Below are 21,226 nucleotides of genomic sequence, written 5' to 3'. Positions count from 1 at the left end.
ACTAAACAAAGTAAACAGTTGGTCCCACCTATCTGAGGATTTTGCATGTGGAGATTCAATCAATGATGGATTAAGAAAAAAAAATCATGTACAGACTTTTAATTCTCATTATCATTCCCTAAATGACATAGGTGAATACCTACTGTTTATATAGCATTTACATTGTTAGGTAGTATAAGTAACACAGAATACTATGCCATTCTATAGAAGATACTTGAGCACCCTTGAATTTTGTTATCTACAGGAAATCGTAGAACCAACCCCCTGCAGGATAATGGAAGATGCATTTATTTCCATGCTGTTTCCCACAGGCTACAGGGACCATAAGTGGTACCTGGAAATGGCCCTGATCGTCTTCCACGGCAGCAGCTTTTACCTTAGGTGTTGTGATGTCAGTGGAGGCTCCTAATTTTCTGTGATCCTGCCCAGATGTACTTTGTCCTCACACAATCAGTTTAGGTTTTCTGTTTGGGTAATTTTCTCCACACCGATTTCCCCTCAAATAACAGCAGTATCAAATATTTATTGATTACCCAGACGGGACTAGCACTAATCTGAGTATTTTTTATGTACTAACTTATTTCATCTATGCAATAATAACCTTATGAGGCACAACTAATTTTAGATATGAGGAAACTAAGGCACAGAGAAATCAAGTAACTTACTTAGGGTCACAAGGTTAGCGAACGATAGAACAAGGATTTGAACTTCAGTGGCCTGATAGAGCCACTGTTGTTACCAACTGAACTGAAAAATAATGTGGAGTAAACAAGTTCATTAAGTTGGTCTAGTGAGGTATTGAGTATAGTTTATTTTTTTTAACCAGAAAGTAGACTTGGAATTTAAAAACTATTTAGCAGATTAAGTTAGAAAACTCAAAATAGGTCAGCATTATTCTCTTGACAATATCTACATTTATTACCAATTACCTCATTTTTGTTTCAGATGAGCTATAATTCATATGTAAGAATTCAGGAGGAGCATCTGCCTCAAGCCACATAAGGCTAGATACTGGCTGTAAAGATTCTTGGGTACTATAAAAACAATAGTAATCTATTCTTATAAATTACTTTTGAAGTTAGCTCAATGGCTATTTGTTGTTTGTTTTGGTTTGGTTTGGTTTTTTGTACCAGGGATTAAACCCAGGGACATTTAACCGCTGAGCCACATCCTAAGTCCTTTTATTTTTTTATTTTTAGACAGGGTCTTGCTAAGTTGTTTAGGGCCTTGCTAAATTGCTGAGGCTGGCTTTAAATTTGTGATCCTTCTGCCCCAGTCTCCCAAGTCAGTGGGATTATAGGCATGTGCCACCACACCCAGTCACTCAAGAGGTTTTTAAAACAACTCTTAACTGAAAAATCGAGAGAAAATTCAGCCAACATACGATGCAATGAATTTCTTTAATGTACAGTAAGCTCATATAAACCAATAAGGAAAACATTTTAAAACAGTATTAATGAGGAAAGGATATAAAGAGTCAATTTAAGGAAAAAAATACAACAGGGTTAATATAAATGAAAACATGTTAAACTTCATCCTTGATTTAAGAAATGCACAATAAGATAAAATTCTTATCTATTAGTTGGCAACAATTAAGAAGTCTGATAATATATAACATTGGCAAGGTATGAGAAACAGATATTTCTATTAGTGGGAGTATAGGTGCAAAAATATAAATATATATGTCCATCATCTAGCAATTCCATTACAAGGTATCTAGCCTACTGATGTAGTTGCAATAGTATGCCAGGACATACATACAAGAACACTGAATACTACAACTATTTAGGAACTCAATTTATGTGTTTAAAAATCCACAAAATCAAATTATACACTATATCTATGTGTGTCACATAAAGATACACACAAATATAATTGTACTGAAACTGATCTGGAAGAACACATATCAAAGTGACTATAGTGGCTACTTCTGCAGAGAAAAGGGGAAAAAGTGGGGGATCAAAGAAAGATAAGGGAAAGCTAACGCTTTCCTTGTATTACTCGAACTTCTTACCATAAAGAATATATTCATATGCTATTTGTGTGGGAAATGGTACCCAGCATAAAGTCTGCTAAAAAAGAAGATGGCCAACTAATCATGAGTCTATCAAATGAACAGAAAAATCTTGTGCTCTTTTCTATATCAAAATTAATAATCTGGGGCTGGGGAGATAGCTCAGTCGGTAGAGTGCTTGCCTTGTAAGCACAAGGCCCTGGGTTTGATCCCCAGCACCCCCCCCAAAAAAAATTAATGATTTACTTTAATTATTAGAGATTCCTTTATTTAAAGTATCAGTTCTATATCAAAATCACACTCCTGGGTCTGACAAAACGTTAACCACTGTAGATGTTATTTGGGTTCTCTAGTCTATATTAAACACAAAAAGCAACAGGAAGACACAGGCATGCTAGCTAGAAACAGAAGGCAATATGAGGCACAAAGGACTGGCACAGAAACCTGCAACTGTGGGATGTTTGAGGAATAAATCTGTTAATGCAGCCTTCCTACCTACATGAATCTGTGCCCACCTGACCAAGAAGCCTTGTCTCCATTCCCAAATTATAGAACTCATCAAATTATTAAAAGTTCACTTTAAAATTCTGATCAACTTTAAATATCATTTTTAAAAGGCATTTATATATATATATATATATATATATATATATATATATAATACCGCATATATATGGTACAAAGTAAATTGTATATTTTTAAGTTTCTACTGTGCCAACAGACCTCTAAAAGCTCTTGAATTTAGAATGAAACCTTTAAAGAACAGCATATCTGTTCTTAAGGGACCACATGGAAGAATATTTGCCTGGAAAGCATCATTTGCTACTTTAAAAGATTTTTTAAAAAATCTATTATCTTTGAATATAGCTTAAAACCATAGGTCTAAATGTGATTATCTCATATAGAATAGCAATTCTCTTTTTTAAAAAATACTATCAAAAAGGATAAACTCTTGTCAATTGCTATGACTTCCATATTTCTTTTCAGGCTATCTTTAGAGTACCACAAAATAAACTGATGAGGAAAAATATTGTCATCAAATTATACAAGGCAGCAATTTTCTTAGTTTTAATGAAGAAGGTACTTACTGAGCTAAAACTCTGTCAAAATTAACAAAACCCTACAATGGAAAATAAATTTTCCCATTACTATTAATTATATTGCCAATATACTACATTTCTTCAGAAATCATTAAATATTGGCTTTTCTTTAACTCAGTACATAAGCAGAAAGTATAATTTGAAATTAACTACTTCCTTCGTGTCCCTCCCTTGAAAATATCATAGGACAGTGCCCTGCAAAATTAAAGATATTATAAAATAATAGGAAATACACTTTGAAATTTACACATTTGAATATAACTCCTAAACACTACACCAAAAGCCCCAAATGCAAACATTCATTGTTCCTTAATGTTAGCAAAGCAAAATCTCATTATAGAATTCAAAAAGATTAAGCTAAAAGGGTCCATAAAAATGGATCCAGCTACACTACTCACAGACAGCATAGTTCTAATTTCTCCAAATGGTCCTAGATGAAGAATTTAGGGCCTCTAGTCCATATTCTCTTCTTGACCCACACACCTCTTCCTGTGATGAGTCCCACTTGTTTCTCCACAAGTACAGGACAAAATGGCCACTGAAGAGGAGGGCGTGCCTTTATCATTACTAAGCATTTTCCTATCTGAAGCTGCTCTTTAAAAAAAACCTGAACATTATTTCCCCTGTGCTACTATTACTCAGCAACTGCAGAAGGTAACAGGAAAGTGGGCTTTCAAAGAATGTTAGTTAATATCAGTGCATTTTAAACTTTATTTTTTGAACCAGTTGGATAGATAAGAATATATTCATAAATTTTCCTGGCGGCAGTCTTCTCATATTTTCACTGAAAAGCATTTTACCCACTTACTCCTACATGAGTGCTATAAAAGCAAAAAGTTTTTAGAACAGTTTCCAAGATCTTAGTACACAATAGTACAAATGCTATTAAGTACACTAGTACCTAAGTCCAAAAATAAAATTAAAAAACCAAACATATTCATCTAAAGAGAAACTAAAGTCAGGTGTGGTGGCACATCTGTAATCCTAGCTACTTGGGAAGCTGAGGAAGGATGACAAATTTGAGACCAGCCTCAGTAATAGCCAAACCCTGTCTAAAGGGCTGGGGATGCAGTTCAGTGGTAAAGTGCTCACCAAGCACATGCCATATGTGAGGCCTGGGTTCAATTCCCAGTACTTAAAAAAAAAAAAAAAAAAGAAAAGAATTTGTAGTTCTATAGCTTTGGGAGGAGATAAAAAGGGAGACCTTTCTCTCAAAATGATTCATAATTCCCTCACATTAGAAAGGGGAAATCTAAAAGCAAAAGTAAAACAAGGAAAGGACCAGGTATATATTAAAGTAGAAAATCTATTTTCATAAAGATCTTAAAGTGATGAAATTAAAGGCCGTGGGTTAATCAGCAAAATCTATCTGCATAGGTGATTAAAATCTGTCAGCTACATAAATTACAATATAGATTTTAAAATAAAGAGTATCCTCAAATATATTATTTCAAATATACTAATGCACATGTTGATTTGCTGTTTTGCTGTGGGAATAACAGGACGTCACAATGGATACTGTAAACAGTAGCCCAAAACACCCAGGCAGTGAGGTTAATACACTGCCTCCCACACACCCTGTGGAGTGGGCTGAGCTTAGGGCCTTTTCTCCTAAATCCATAAGGCATGATTTGCTTCCAGGAAGTTGGGGAACACCTGGTACAGAACTGAAAATAAAACAGAGCTGGGCACGCCTTAATCCCAGTGGCTCAGGAGGCTGAGGCAGGAGGATCACAAGTTCAAAGCCAGTCTCGGCAAAAGAGAGGCACTAAGCAACTCAGTGAGACCCTGTCTCTAAATAAAACACAAAATAGGGCTGGGGATGTGGCTCAGTGGTTGAGTGCCCATGTGTTCAACCCCCTGTACCCCTCCCGCTTCCCACAAAACAGTCTAGGTTTCTAACCTAGAAACAGACTGGACTAGTAGAATCTCTTCCTGCATTTCCTAATTCATGGAAACCTCAAAGGGTCTACTCTCATTTTCTCAACCTACCAGATAGTTTTAGATCCCTAGAATGAATTTAAGAAAATTTTTATACTAAAGATGGTCTGGTACAAAAGATAATTTTGTTACAATTAGGAAACAAGCTCCAGAGAAATTAAGTGATTTCATTCAGAATCTCATTGCTAATTAATATGTCTGTCTCTTTGATTCACTGACTAGTTTACATTCCATGATGCTTTTTACAGAAAGAAAAATTTTAATATGACTGCATAAAGTACCAAGGTAATTATAATAAATACTGTAAATGCTATGCATACAAAGGGACTTGCATTTTTTTAAAAAATGCAATGAAAATACATAAAAGAGTTCTGGGATTTAAAAAATAAATCCCATGATTACAAATATGGTGGCACATGTCTGTAATCTCCACTACTTGGAGGCCAAGGCAGGAGGATCACAAGTTTAAGGCCAGCCTCAACAATTAGTGAAACCCTCTCTCAAAATAAAAAGAGGGGAATGTAGCTCAGTGGTAAAATCCCACTAGCTTCAATCCCCAGTACTGGAAGAAAACAAATGAACAAACAAACGTAAAAGATGATGGAGACTAGCTCAGTGGTAGGGTACTTGCCTAACATGCATGAGGCTCTGAGTTTCATCCCCAGGATCACACACAGATAGAAAAAGCCTGAACTAAAAGAGGATAAAAGAGAGACATATATGTTACTTTTTTCAAATGTTCAGATTTTAAAAAGAAAAAAATGTTAATATCTATACTTGAGCCCTAAGGATATGTGAAGAAACCAAAACTGAAGAAACAACACAACACAAACAGAGAAAAATCAGGCTTCTTCCCCAAGATTAATTTTTATAATTTGTATTAGACATGTAGTTTCTTCTTGCATATCTGGCAATAAACTAGCTTTGGTCTTCACTGCCCATCTTTTCTGTCAATAGGCTTGTGATTTAATAACATCATTACTATTCTACGATACTGATAAAAGTATGGATTTTGTATGCTTCTAATCTCAGTTACTATTTGAAACTAGATTATTTTAAATAATAAAGTTTTAGGGTTTTGTGTTGTACAAATGGAAGCAGAAGATACATTTTGAGAAAAAATAAGATGACATATTATCTTAAATTTTTTATGTATAATTACTCCAGACAGCAAGCTCCATTATCAAAACAGCAAATACTGTCCATGTGTACATTCACAGACCAAAACAATTTCCTTCCATTAGTCAAATCAATAATGTAAGTAGGACTCTACAAATAACACTTCGGAAAATGCCTTAGTGTTCTTTAGAGATATATGATAACCGTTAAAAATGCAAAGAAAGGAATCACTCAAATAAAAGAGGACTTTTTAAAAACTTTATTCTACATGTGGGAGGTTTTGTGAGTTGTTTCCTTTTGCTGAATTGATTTAGTCATATGGGCAAAAAAAGTACCAAAGCTGAACCAAAAGTACCAAAGCCAATAAAGGGTTAACATTTAAAATTTACAGAGAAGAATGAAGGATGAAGGACAGAAAGAGATCATGTTTCGGGGTAAAAGTTATCATTCTCAGTGAGGGACAAAGAGGGAGAATGAATTCAAACAAAGAGCAAACACCTTTGCCAATAAAGAGTTCAATTATGAAGAATAAGGTTACCAAAGACAGATTTGAGTAGAATGCAAAAAGTTCCTTGAGGACAGCACTATCTCTGTAAGAAGGACTTAACAAAGAAAAGGTTTAGATGGACAACAAATAATGTAAAGAGGTAGGAAAAACTGTTCCTTCAGAAAAAAAGGTCTTATTTCCAGGTACTTTTCCCTCTTGCAATAGCAGAGTTTAAGAGAGAATGAATGACTCAAAATTTCTGCTATTTATTTATTTATTTATTTATTTATGCATGTATGCATACAACAGGGATTGAATCCAGGGGCACTTGATCACTATGCCACATCCCCATCCCTTTTTATTTGAGGCAGAGTCTTGCTAAGTTGCTGAGGCTGGCTTTGAACTAGAGATCCTCTTGCCTCAGCCTCCCCAGCAGCTGGGATTACAGGTGTGCACCACCATGCCAAGCTTTGCAATTAATTTATAATGAAGAAATCTGAAAGTTAACATCAGAACTTCAACAACTTTCAAAAGTGGGTAATTTAAACTTTAAAACATCTTAATTAGTGATTACAATAACAGAGTAAAACAATAGTGTATTTTGGTATTTATTTTATTTAAGGTTCATGTGAGACAAGGTGTTCATTTTCTAAACCTTGTCCTGATGACATTTAGCCATCGAGAGAGATCCAAGACAGGTTACACTGTCCTCAGGATAGGAGGACTTGTAGAAGGTTCTGATTAACATAAAATCTTACCCAGGCATGGTGTAATTGCACACCTGTAATTCCAGTGATTTGAGAGGGTGAAGCAGGAGGATCAAAAAAAAAAAAAAAAAAAAAAAAAAAGTTCCAGGCCAATCTTGGCAACTTGGTGAAAACCTGTCTAAAAAAAATTAAAGTAAATAAATTAATAATAATAATAATAATAATAATAATAATAATAATAATAAAGGGCTGGGGATGTCACTCAGTAATAAACTGCCCTGGGTTCAACCCTAGCACTACAAATTAACTAACTAACTGAAATAAATTATCCTAGAGAAATAAGAGCCATAGCCCCATTTAATGGAATTAACCTTATTGGTATATAGGGAATCTAGGCCTAAGATGAAAGTGGTTAGATTCTAGGGTAAGGACTGGAAATTGGTCTGAGAATCTCACTCTTCCTTTCCTCCTTCCGTTCCTCTCCTACACCATCTTTCAGGGCTGTTCTTCTCACTTCAGACTGGGAGGTCTGTTATGGCAGAACTGCTGTGGCTTAGATAAGAGGTATTTCCCAAAAGCTCAAGTATAAGACAATGGAAGAAAGTTTAGAGGTGAAAAGATTTGGTTATGAAAACTTTACCTAATCAGTGCATTAATCCACTGATATGGATTGAATGGGCAGTCACTGTAGGCAGAAAGGGTGTGGCTGGACGAGGTAGGTCACTGGGGGCATGCCTTTGGGGTTTATATTTTGTTCCTGGTGAACAGAGCTCTTTGCTTCCTGACTTCCCTGTCCTGAGTTGCTTTCTTCCTCCATACCCTTCTGCCATGATGTTCTGTCTCATCCCTGGCCCAGTGCAATGGGAGTCAGCCATCAATGGACCAAGATCTCTGAAACCATGAGCCACCCCTTCCCAAAACTTTACCTCTTCTACATTATTCTTGTCAGGTCTTTTGGTCACAGTGACGAAAAAGCTGACTAAAACAGGGACTCAATGCCAACCTCTAAAAGAAGCACAAATGACCAAAATTATAGGAAAAGATGGCAAAATTTACTAATAATGAAGGAAACAAATTAAAACAAGATACTTCAAAAGAGTTTTAAAAGATTGGATGTTGTTAGAGTACTTTCCAAAACTTTGCTTGATTTAAAAATTTTAATTTTAGGGCTGGGGATATAGCTCAGTCGGTAGAGTGCTTGCCTTGCAAGCCCAAGGCCCTGGGTTCAATCCCCAGCACTGCCAAAAAAAAAAAAAATTTTTTTTAATTTTAACATGACATGTGCCTCTGGGTCTCAAGACATAAATGAGTCTGATTTCTGACTCTAAAAATCATTAAAATAACAGTGTTATCCCAAATATGCCCAAAATATCACATATTTCCATAGGGAAGAAGCTTAGGCCCTTTGATAGATACAGTGGACTGGCTTGTTCAACCTCCATTTCATCTTTCTTCCAGTGTGTCTCTTGTTTGCAGAGGCAGGTACCTTTGATATTTCTCAAATTAGCCCGAGCTAGAGTTCTAGATATAAATTTAGAATTAGGGTTCATCTAATTAGGTGTACCTGTGAGACACTGAGAAGGTAGAGGGAAAGAGGTCTACTTTTTGCCTCTTTGGCTTCTCTTTTTCTCTCCCTACTTCATGACCATGTGTTCTTAGCTTTATGAGCATAGTAACCTTAATAGAGTTTGATACTCTAGAACTTTCAATAATAATCTAACCATTAATTTCTTGTATTAAATCTCCTTCTGTGTATGGTTGATAGATGGGTTTCTTTTCTTAAATAGAGTGAACATCTGTCATAGGATTTAGTATCTAGAAGTAGGGCTGGTTTAATAAACCTGAAATGCCCTGCAGTGGCAGAGGAAACACATTGTGGCTGGCAAGGAAACATGCCCAACAAGCTTTCCACTCTGGGAAGAGTTTAATGAAAATGACCATCATGCCTGACAAGGAGGCACATGCATGTAATTCCAGGAGACGGAGGCAGGAGGACCAAAAATTCAAGGTTGGCCTGGGCCATGCAGCAAAACCTTGTCTCAAAATAAAAAATTTAGAAAGCCTGGATATGTAGCTCAGTGGTACAGTAGTTGTGGGTTCAGTCCCTGATGCCACATGAAAAGAAAGAAAAGAAAGAAGAAAAGAAAAGAAAAGAAAAGAAAAGGAAAGGAAAGGAAAGGAAGGAAGGAAGAAAGGAAAATGACCATTTACAAAGTGGTAAGCAGCACTGAGACAAACAATAGTACCCAGGGACCAGCAACAGCAGGAAGTCAGTACCTTCCATAGTCTAAAAGTCAAAGGCAAGAAGCAGTGTTACTGACACCCTGTAAGGGCTGAAGTTACAAGAGAAGAATCACCTAAAAAGAGTCCTGGTTGTAGGTACAAGAATGTGATCACCACTAAACGTTAGCCCTGTGGGGAGAGAGAACAAGAATAAAAACCCAAACTTCTCCAGTGCCCTCTGATCTGCAAGGCCTTCCTACTGATTGAACCCAAATGAAACCAAAAGGGCAGGAGAATACAGGTGAATATAGGTGATGCAGTTCATACTTCTCAAGGTAGAATTATGGGTCTGAGGGATGCATGCAGAAAATTTACCACCAACAATAACATCAATCCCTCACCCATACATCTGGGTATTAAATAAGTCATGGGTTAAAGGAAAAACTGAAATGGAAATTACAAAACTATGAAATAAACTACATTTCAAAATTCAGGAGATACAGCTAAAGCAATACTAATAGGAAAACGTATAGCTTTATAAATTATTTTCCATATTTAAGCCAGAGGAAAACAGCACAATAAACAACAAAAAAATGAAATAGATAAAATTACAAATTTTTAGAAATTTAAAAACAAACACAGCTGAATTGAGCTGATCAAACAAAACCAATAACTAGTTCTTGGAAAAGTCTGTCACTATTATGTATAATTATAATGCATCAATTAAAAAAAGAGGAAGAAAAAAGAAAAGTGACAAATCAATACTCTGGCAAAATTGCAAGATAAAAAGAGAGGGCATGACTAAACATACATAGTATCTAATTAGTGTTATAAATGAGACTAAAAATTAAGAAACTACTAAGAACAGTTTATATTAATAATTTTGATAACTAAGATTTAGAACAATCTTCTGGGAAGTCTTACAAATATGTAATATTTACTAAATACTTTCTATATGCCCAGGTATTACATAAAAATTTTACTTACATTAAGTTACTTAATTCTCATAACCGCTCTGTGAGATAGGTACTATTATTTCTATTACTATGAAAACTGAAGTTTACAGGGATTAAGCACCTGCTCAAAGTCACATTAATAAATAGTGAAGCTAGGATTTTTTAGGCTGTCCGGCTCCAGAGCCCATACTTTAATATTACATGGTCTCTCAGAATAAGAAATTATCAAAATAGAAAATGTAATTGACCAATAACCATGTGCACTCATACACATACACACACAAACAGAAGTGATAGACAATATCCACTCTCCAGTAAAGACTTAGATCCTTTAAGGGCCATTTAGCTATATCCTCATGAAAGAGATAATTCTCATTTTGTAATATCAGTCCTAGAGCACCAAAAATGGGAAACTGCCTGACTCATTCAGCAGTCAAGCAATAAATGTTCATGGGATTGGAAGATTCAATATGGTGAAAATGTCAAGTTTTGGGCTGGGCTTGTGGCTCAATGGAAGAGCTCTTGCCTAGCACATGTGTGGCCCTGGATTCGATCCTCAGCACCACATAAATAAATACAAATAAAATAAAGGTATTGTGTTCATCTATAACTATAAAAAATTTTTAAAAGTCAAGTTTTCCCAAATTAATCTACAGATTCGAATAATCTCAATCAAATCTCAATTTTTAAAACTGAAATTGACAGTCTTCCAAAATTTATATGGAAATACAATGAGGCAAGAATACTGAAAGGCAATCTTGAAGAAAAAGAAAGCTGATCCTATCAAATATTACCTATTATAAAGTTATAGTAATTAAAAAACATGGGTAAGGGCAAGTGAATGACCAATGTAAAAGAAGAAGGAATTCAGAACAAATCCATACACCAAAGGTACCCTGACTGTGCCACAACACTACAATTCAGTAGGGAAAGGATGATCTGTTCATTAAATAATGCCACCCAATTGGACATTCATAAGGCAAAACACCACACACATACACACACACACATACACACACACAACCACATTTATCTTTACTTGGTACCACACAAAAATCAGTTCCATGTGGATGGCAGATCTAAATGCAAGAGGTCAAGTAAAGTTTTTAGAGAAAATATCTTTGTGACTGTAGGGTAGACAAATATTTCTTTAAAAAAGCACTAACCATGAAATGAAAAAAGTAAGTTGAAATATAATAAATAAATTTAAGAGCTTCTCTTTGTTGAAAGACACTAACAGAGTGCAGATGTTGTATATAAGACTGAAGTAAGAGATTTTAAAAATGTATATCCATTAAAGGACTTGTATCTAGTGTATATAAGGAATTTCTTCAAATCAATAACACAGTCCAACAGAAAAATATATAAGAACTTGAAGTAGCTTCACAAAAGTGGTTATACAATTGGCAAATAAACATGTTAAACATCTTAACTTCCTTATCAAGGATATACAAATTAAAGCCACCAAGAAGATATCAGGATATAGCCACCAGAATAATAAAAAGACTGAAATTACCAAGTGTTGGCGAGAACATTGAACACTTCAAACATTATGAAGAACACTTTAGTACAAACACTTTGTAATAATGTTTGACAATATTTACATAAGGAGAACTTATGTTTTTCCTATGACCCACTAATTCTACTTTGAAGTATACACCCAACAGAAATACATTTAACCAAGCACAAGCCAAAAGGTTCATAGTAGTACTATCCATAACAGTTTCAAACTGGAAACTTACCTCATGACTATCCTCAAAAGAATGGATTAAATTCTCATATATTCACATGGAATACTATGCCCAAATAAAAACGTTGACTTAACAATATGTATAAACCTCACAAAGAAAGTCAGAAAGCAAAAAAAGCCATACGCAAAAGAAAATGTAAATAGAATTGCACAGTGTATAAGCAAGAAACAAAAAAATAACACATCCACAAGAGTAGCCTAGGTTAGTACAAGTTATAGCAGTTATCTTTGTGGTAGGGAGTAGTGAGTGAAAAGCAGATGGGAGCTGGTAATGTTCTCTCTCTTTTCTTTCTCCTTTCTTCCTTCCTTCCTTCCTTCCATCCATCCATCCATATGGGGGATAGACCCCACAGCCTTGCACTTACATGCACTCTACCTCTGAGCTACATCCCCAACCCTGATGTTCTGTTTCTTCATCTGGCAGCTGCTTACATAGGTATGTGCAATGTGTGTACATACATCAATCTGCATACCTATGATATGTGCATATTCCTTATGTTATTGTTATGGTTTAAATATGAGGTGTCCTCCAAAAGGTCATGTGTCAGGCAATGCAAGAAAGTTTAGGGGTGAAATAATTGGGTTATGAGAGCTTTAACCTCATCAATGCATTAATCCCCTGATAGTCATTAACTGGGTGGCAACTGTAGGCAGGTAGGGTGTGGTTGGAGGAGGTGGGCAACTAGGGGCATGCCTTTGGGCCTTATATTTTATCTGTGGTAAGAGGTCTCTCTGCTTCCTGGTTTTCCTGTGTTGAGCTGCTTTCCTCCTCCACACCCTTTTGCCATGATGTGCTGCCTCACCTCAGGCACAGAAAAACAGAGTCAGCCATCTATGGACTGACACCTCTGAAACCATGAGTCCCAGATAAACTTTACCTCCTCTAAAATTGTCCTTGTCAGCTCTTTTGGTTACAGTAATGAAAAAGCTGACTAAAACAATTATACTGCAATACAAATTAATATGTGTTACAAGGAGTAAAATAAACAGCAATTGGAAATTTTTTTCCCAAAGATATCATAAGGGCTTAGTAGTATTTGAAGCACTTTCCTCCCTGTGCTGGGAATTGATTCCAGAACTTTGAGCATGCTAAGCAGCAAGCTAGGCAGCAAGCAATCTACCCCTGAGCCACATCCCCTACCCCAGTCCCTAAGTCAATTGTTGCGTATGATGTAGTGCAAGGGTAGAAGGAATGCTTAGCATGTGGAAGACCCTGGGTTCAATCTCCAGCATTTGGAAAATAAAGGGGGGGGGGGGTCTAGCATCAAATGGGAAAATGGGTAAACAAATGTAACACTCAAGCAAAGAAATAAAAATAGCTAATAAATGTATAAACATACAAAATGTAAATTAGAACAATGGAATGCTAATTTTGCCTATCAAACTAGCAAAGATTAAAGGAAACTAAGAAGGCTGTTGATAATGATTTGGTGAAACAAATACTCTCTTATTCTTAATAGAAATGTGAATTGGCATAATCTTTCTGCATAAGTCTTAAAATGCTCATGCTCTTTGACCCACTAGTTCCTAGAAATTATTCTAAGGGAAAAATCAGAGTTACAGTAAAAGATGGACTTATATCAGGATTGATTACAGTGGTATTTTGAAACAATCTATTCATAAAAAGAAAATGGTTATGATATGTTACATGATGAGAGAGTAGATTATTTATTAATCATGTTTTCAAAGAGTGATGAGTAGGAAAAGATTTATGATAAACTAAGTGAAAAATACATATAAAATTCTTTGTATATATTTTATGTTAACAAAAATCACACACAAATATAAACATGCATTTGAACAAAAAAGTCTGTAAAAATACACAGCATATTGTTAATAGTGGCCATCTTTGGGTCATTTTAATTCTTTTTATTGTTTATTTTCCACAATAAAATGTTCTTTGAGCTTTTATTACTATTATATTCAGAAATCAGAGAAAATAATAGGGTAAAAAATATGGTTACCAGTTTCCACTACTCTAAAAATCTAAGCAACCTGGATTTCTCCCACATTCAATTGGAAATGTCTGTCCAAACAATTATTCCTTCCATTATTCTTCTCATTTCCAAAATTCAGGCTCTAGGTTTTCTAGTGAACTCCTTGCATCCAGACTCTACATTATAGTTAAATGGTCACATTTTCCACTATTTCTACATTGCAGAAATATCAAATCACTTTACATAGTGAACTGCCACACCCCAGTCCCTAAAAATGCACACCAGGTACTTCCACATCTCCCACCCTGGACATATGAATGAGTTCTTCTCCTATGATATTTTTTTTCCTTTCCATCTTCCTAATTCGATTTGTAATTCAAGATTCACCTCGGATATCATTTATAGTTCTTTAGTTCTTGGAGACCGCAAGAACAGACAACCATTTCCAAATTAATCTTCCAATGACTTGTACATATGTCAACATTTAACATTCTGCAGTTAGTGCCTCATTCTCCCGTTGTATGGCATAGGTCATTTTCCTCTTTCTTTCATTCTTCCTTTTTTCTTTTCTTAAAATCTAGTAGGATGAGCTAACGAACACATATGCAATGCATATATACAGCGGTGTGAGTTTTTACCTGTCTGAAGAAAAATGGCATCAAAAACACTCGCCTGATTTTTTTTTTTCATTCAAGATGGCAGAGAACGTCTTAAAATAGTCCTACACAAAAGCACTAATCCAGAGCCTTGATTTCAAAACTGGCTATACCTAGAGCAAGAGCAAAGGACAAAAGAATGGAACCTAGATGCTGAGGCACCCCGGCCCTAACTACCCACCGCAGGTCCCACACCCATAGACTAATCCATGCTAGAAAGGTGGCACCTGCTGCCTTCCTTTCGAGAACCACACCTTGATGGTGAACAGTGACCCAAGGCACTATTGGATAGTGACACAAAAATTCGAGGATGAAAAAGGGAAAGGCTGAGTTGTATTGGTATCTGGAATGCACGTTCCGGCCCCGCCCAGGAACAGTCCCCCGCGGTGCTTCTGGCTCGAGGAAGGAATGGACAGGGCTCCCGCCCCAGGGCCGGGCAACCCGGCTCAGAACTGGAATTCTGGGCGGGCCTGAGACAGAAGCCGGCCGCGGCCGGGGTGCCTGAGGCTACACCTGTCAGGCTGCGGCCAATACTAGGCCCCGAAATCGCTGGGGTTGGGTGGTCCAGGCCGGCAAGAGCGCGTCAGCGGATACCTCGACCAGGGATCGCACAGTCTCCTTGCTTTCCCTTTCGTCCTTCTCAAACAAAGGCAATCCACTCCCACCGCCATTTTCCCCTTACCTCAAAAACCACCTCTTCGTCAAACTCCGGTGTCATCCTTCTCCGCCATGCCACCCGCCTCAGCACGATGGGAAATGAAGGCAGGCAGGAGAACAGGCGTGCACCCAGGCTTCTGCTCCTGCCTGTCCCGTAGGTCCGGTCAACTACAATTCCCAGCATGCCTCGCAGATCACGCCCCCTTTTCCAGTCCGCTTATTGGTGCAGAGGGTCAGCCTGGGGGCGGGAGCAGAACGAAGTTCTAGCTCTTCGATTGGAAGAGGCAGCGGCTTTTGTCTGCCTTTTACCGCCGCGACTAGCAGGGGGCGCCCGCAGCACTGATTTTTTTTGGAGGTTGAGAGGGGCGCGCGCTAGCGGAGGCGCGGTGAGCTCTGCTCGTGCCCGCGTATGGCCGTCTGCCCTGAGCGCGGCAGGGCGGCGCTCGAGCTCGCCCGCCTGCCACCAGCGACTTGCGCCCGGGAGCGCCGCGGGGTAGCTGGAGCAGGCTGCATCCTTTGTGCGGCGCTCGGGCTGCGCCGCGGAGGCACGGGACAGAATGTGGGCTCCGCGGGGGCTCTTCTCTTCTGCCCAAACTCTGAAAACAATGGACCGAAAGGGGAGCATGAACTGAGGGGCGCGAGCGGGGAGGCGAACTGCACAGGGAAATCATGACTTCTGCCGCCGGTAAGTGGCCGCGCTCGCGCTGCCGCTGGAAAGTTTGGAAAGAGCGCTTTCCAAACTTGGGCTCTCCGGCAACTTTCTCTGCTGGGGTGGGAGAGTCGCGTGGCCTGTACCTTTCCCCAGCACCTCGGCGAGCGCGGAGCCGATGGGGTTTGCTGCCGGAGTCTCCCGTCCCTTCCTTCAGAGAGGGCTGCGGGACCTCTTGGGACTTCCCTTCGGAGGGAGACCGGTGCTGGGGGCTCTTTACTCCAGGTGAAACACGCGATGGAAATTTGCTCACTTCTCCTACAATTTGAGCCACTTTATTTTTACGCGTGAGGGTAGCGTAGGTTCCCATGTTAAGAAATCAGTTATTCTAGGAAAGGGCAGTGTTCCCAGAGTGTTGAACTGAGCCACTAGGGTGAGTCGCTTTTAAACCTACAATGGACTGAAAACCCTTTTCATGATCTTATTAAAGAGGTTTAAACTTTGTTACTCGTGTCCTCGTAGTTTTTACCCCTGATAACCTGAGTGTAGAGTGGGATTGCCTCTGGAAATTTTTTTGCTCATCTTCACTCCATTTCTTCTGGGATATTTTTTTTTCCCCTAGTTCTACCTGCTTAATGTAAACAAAGCCTTGTTTTCTGTCTGCTTCCTATAGACTTTTCCCCTTATCCAAATGGCAAAGCCTCTACTTACCTTTGTGTGGATTTTGATCCATTGTGCACAGTATATTGCTGAACGTTCTAAGGATAAGTTTGGTTTTACAAAATAATTACCAAAGTGGTGACACAATCGTTTTATAAGAACATAGGTTAATTTTAAAGCCAGCAACTCAATAATGTATTAAGGTTTTTTTTTAATGCTTTTTTCTACGTTAAGAAACTTAGATTAGAAATTTTATAGTCAAATAGTTTAAATCTTCCTTTAAAAGTTCCTTGTAGATTCAGCACTTAAGTATTAGGTTAAATTCTCATTGCTTTTCTTGGCATTTGTTTAAAATTCTTGCAACCTGAAACTGTCAAACAGCACTCTTAATGTTCTGATTTGTATTATTTCTAAAACCTAGATATACTGGAGTGTTGCATTGCTAAGAATCATCAGATTACAACTAATGAGGCAAGAAGTTAGCCAATAGAAATAAGAAAGCAAGGAGTGAAATATTCCTGAAGGAAATTTTGTGGATTTTTTTTCCTTTCTGATGTTATGTGCATTGTATATGATATATGTCATCATGAACATTGAAATGATTTATTAGCTTTCTTTTTTTTTTACTAAACAAAAGCTTTTCACTTACATATTGTATTATTTTCATCCTAAATTTCTGTGCCTTGTCAAGGATTCTTTAATTACTGAACCAATATAATTACATTAAAAGTGGTTAGCAATTTTAAAATCCTTCCACGTTTATAGTTCTTTTCTTGTTTGGGGTGTCAAATATATCTAAAATATTCATATCTCATGTGTACCTGTTTTCAATTTCTATCCTGACACTTTATAGTGAACAGGTACAGAAGCATTTGACATTTATATATGTAAACCTGATTGCTAGGACCCAGTCTGGAAGTTTATGATTCTTTCATTCAAATTACCCTAGAGTACTGCAGGCTATTTTTATATTTGATCAACTTTACAATTAAAGAAATCCACAGACATTTTTGTGGTGTTTTTGAAAGAGGGACACTTCCTGTAAGTAGCTGAGTTAGTTGGTTTTTAATATGACTGTGTAAGAAGCATTAGCTACTTTTTTACTCACCCATCCCATAAAATTTATTATGCTACTTATGTTTAGATGGGAACTATGAGAGCTGGGATTTTATTTCTATCCCATTCTTATAAAACTATGTATACATTGTTCTTATAAGCTAACCTGCAAACGTGGTGTTTTTTTGGCGTAATAGTTAAAATTCATTAAAACTTTTAGGAAAGTTGTTTACAGTTTGCAGAAGGGTTGTTTGTTTTGGATCTAATCTATTGCATTTGGAAGGGTTGTTTTTATTTAAGAAAATCAGAGGAGTGTTGTAGAACGTCCAAGTTGTGTGTATACTGAAGAAGAGCTTGCTTTGTTTTTTCTACATCTGTGGAAGAATGGATGCTTAGTAGAGTTTAGAATTACTCTAAGCAGTATATGAAAATGGTGAGGTAATTATTGGTGTATGTCTTGTATCTTTTTGAACCTATACAAGTCATTGTCTCATTAATGTCTGTGCTTTGTATTTTGGCTCATCCAGTAGCCAAGAGTGTGTGCACATGAGCTACATCTGTGTATAACAGAACAAGTCTGTTTGTAATAGTAAAATTGTACTAGTGCTTCACTTTCTTACCTTATATTTCCCTGAAGCCAAACAGCTGTGTAAATAAAAGATTGGCTACATTGCTCTAAAGAAGTTTTGGGTCTGCCTGTTGATACTGTCAGTATTAAGATCCAAAGGTGCTGGATTCATTTCCAAACATTATGCACTTATTTCTAGAGTTTAATATTGTGGTACACCATACTGTAATGGCTTGTTTCTTCTAGTTGTGTTTCTTTCAAAATAGAGCCATTAAAAAAATAATAATAGTAATGAAAGACTTTGTATATTTCTGTACCAGTGATTTATTTGAACACTTGTTTCTTTTAATTATTAAGGAATTATTCACTAATCCTATTGGTTGGTTCTGCTTACTTTTCAAAATATCATATGAGGTTAAAATGAATATTAATTTTTTTAAAGGAATTTCCTGTCACTGAGATATAATAAAGAGCATATTTACATGTTAGCTAAGAGAAAGTAGCAACCCTGCTGGAGCTGGCCTTATAGTGGCAAAGTCAGACAAAGATGTACTGAAGAAAAATAACACAGGACAAAGAGGCTACAGCTTATCAGGGTTCTCCAAAGTAGACACCTCTGAAGTACAATCTCAGATTGTACTTTATAGACTTTTCAACTCACCCACTTATAAGTAGGGAGACTGAGGCAGCCAGGTCTGCAGAAGCACACAATTAGGTCAACCAGTTCCTGAATTACATTATTGACTCCCTTTAATACACAGGTAACCAACAATGCTATGCCCAAGTTCACAGGTATTTATTTAATTCACTGAGTATACATTAAGGGCTTTAGGAACATAATGCTGAGCTATATTTTGAGAATCAACCTCAGCTCATATGTGGTTGATTTAATTTCTATGACATCAAGAGAGAACAAGAATTTTTGTCTCTTGGAAGGAAACTCAAAGAAAAGACTGAAATTGGTACCAGAGATTTTAAAAAATGATTCAACTAAAAAGCAAAAATGGATTGATTAAATTACTGAAACCTCTCACAAGACTCTAAAGTTCAAAAAGTAAAAGATTAATTAGATGAAATTTTTTTGAAATTGTGGTAAAATACACATAAATGTATCATCATAACCATTCTAAAGTATATAGTTCAGAAATGTTAAGTACATTGTTAGGTAGCCTCATCTCCAGAACTTTCTTCATCTTGTAAAAGAGATTTTTTAAATTCTATAAAAAATTCCAGAGGTAGATGTTTTGAGAATAACAGAAATGAAATCAACTTGACAGTCTGCTACTTTTTATTGAGTAAGATGGGAGATTGGGAAAAGTCCTATGGCATTCACACTTTCTCTTAAGACTTGACTTGATAGAGTGAGAGTTTAATAGACCATTACAGCTAGCATTATCACTAGACTTTGAAGGGTTTTGCAAAATTATTTTCTGCCTTAAAAACCCTCAAGACTAATAACATCCTTATTGAACAGCTAAATGAAAATTACCTACTTTGGAAATTTGCTTTACTGGGGATTGAACCCAAGGCTGCTTTACCACTGAACTGCATCCCCAGCCATTTTTATTTTTTATTTTGATACAGGAGTTCACAAAGTTGTCCAGGCTGTCCTTCTGTCTCAGCCTCCCAAGTCACTAGGATTACAGGCACATCCCACCCTCCCTGCAGAATTTGCATTATTTTGAAAATTCATTACCTTCCTTACTTATGATAACATTATGTCAAGAAATTGGATGAGAAGACATCTGTTATTGTATAATCTTGGTTGTACATATAGTATTAGAGGTTTGGGAAATTCTTTCCTGGTTGGGAAAAGGAAGTAGAGCACCCTCCTTTTTTTTTTTTTTTTTTTTTAACTTCATTCCATGTAATATTTTCCCAAATGTTATGACTAATTTCCTTTGTTGAAAAGAAAATCAACACCAAGTGAAATATCAAAGCCTCTGTGTGTTTAAGTAAATTAACAATGTCTAGTGGTCCTGTGTAGCACATATTTGAGAAAACATTTTTCCTAGTAAATAAGGTTTTTATTAAGTATTAAATCTTGATAAAGGAACAGACGTAAATATAAGAAGAAGAAGATAAAACATGTTTCACCTCAAGTCTCCTTGGGGAAGTATGGTTGATAAGTGAGTTTATGTGGAAGATCTTTAAAAAATTTTTTTAAAAATGCAGATATACGTATGGTCTTTATATACCTTTTTGTTTTACAGGTCTTTTGTGTAAAGCTGTTATCAAGTTCCTGTATGCTTGGAACAGGTCTACTCAAATTTAGCATTTTTATAATAGGTGATAATAAAGTCCTTTATATGGAATGTTGAGGAAGAATTGCTATGCTAGAACTTGTGATCATTTTTAAAATGCAATAGAACAGTGGTTCTTAATGAGGAACAAACAATGTAATTACCTGTGATATAGAAAAGAAATGCATATGTCCAGGCTCTATCATCAGAGATTCTATATGATGAGATCAGAGGTAAGGTTGGGATATTTTAAAAAATAAAGCTTCATGAAGGAATATAATGAAAATGCCCAGTTGATACACAGAGAAATGCCAGCTTTATTATGAGCTTTAAATAATACCAAAGATTTAATTTTCATTTTTTAAGATTAGAAATTTCTGATATCAGTAAGCCAATCCCAAAAAACCAAAGGCCAAATGTTTTCCCTGATAAGTGGTGATATATAATGGGGGGAGAGTGGAGAGGGAGAGAAGAATGGAGGAACTTTAAAGTACATAGAGGGA

General features: G+C 36.7%; 2 protein-coding genes across 7 annotated transcripts in view; one reads left to right on the top strand and one right to left on the bottom strand.

Moving 5' to 3' along the window:
• Vezt (vezatin, adherens junctions transmembrane protein) overlaps nt 1-15,695 on the bottom strand; it is a 70,728-nt gene extending 55,033 nt beyond the window's left edge. For 4 of the 5 annotated variants that reach the window (XM_047549102.1, XM_047549103.1, XM_047549106.1 and 1 more), the window contains exon 1: nt 15,573-15,695. In XM_047549102.1, coding sequence (XP_047405058.1) covers nt 15,573-15,608 — 36 coding nt within the window. In that variant the 5' untranslated portion in view covers nt 15,609-15,695. The remainder of the gene's footprint in view (nt 1-15,572) is intronic. The other variant, XM_047549104.1, reaches the window with a different exon arrangement.
• Nucleotides 15,696-16,044: 349 nt separating this feature from the next.
• Nucleotides 16,045-21,226, top strand: part of Fgd6 (FYVE, RhoGEF and PH domain containing 6) — a 114,823-nt gene continuing 109,641 nt past the window's right edge. For both annotated transcript variants that reach the window (XM_047551124.1, XM_047551123.1), the window contains exon 1: nt 16,045-16,232. In XM_047551124.1, coding sequence (XP_047407080.1) covers nt 16,217-16,232 — 16 coding nt within the window. In that variant the 5' untranslated portion in view covers nt 16,045-16,216. The remainder of the gene's footprint in view (nt 16,233-21,226) is intronic.

Source organism: Sciurus carolinensis, chromosome 4, assembly GCF_902686445.1.
Source record: "Sciurus carolinensis chromosome 4, mSciCar1.2, whole genome shotgun sequence".
Lineage (NCBI taxonomy): Eukaryota > Metazoa > Chordata > Mammalia > Rodentia > Sciuridae > Sciurus > Sciurus carolinensis.
This window is presented reverse-complemented; position numbering and strand designations above follow the sequence as displayed.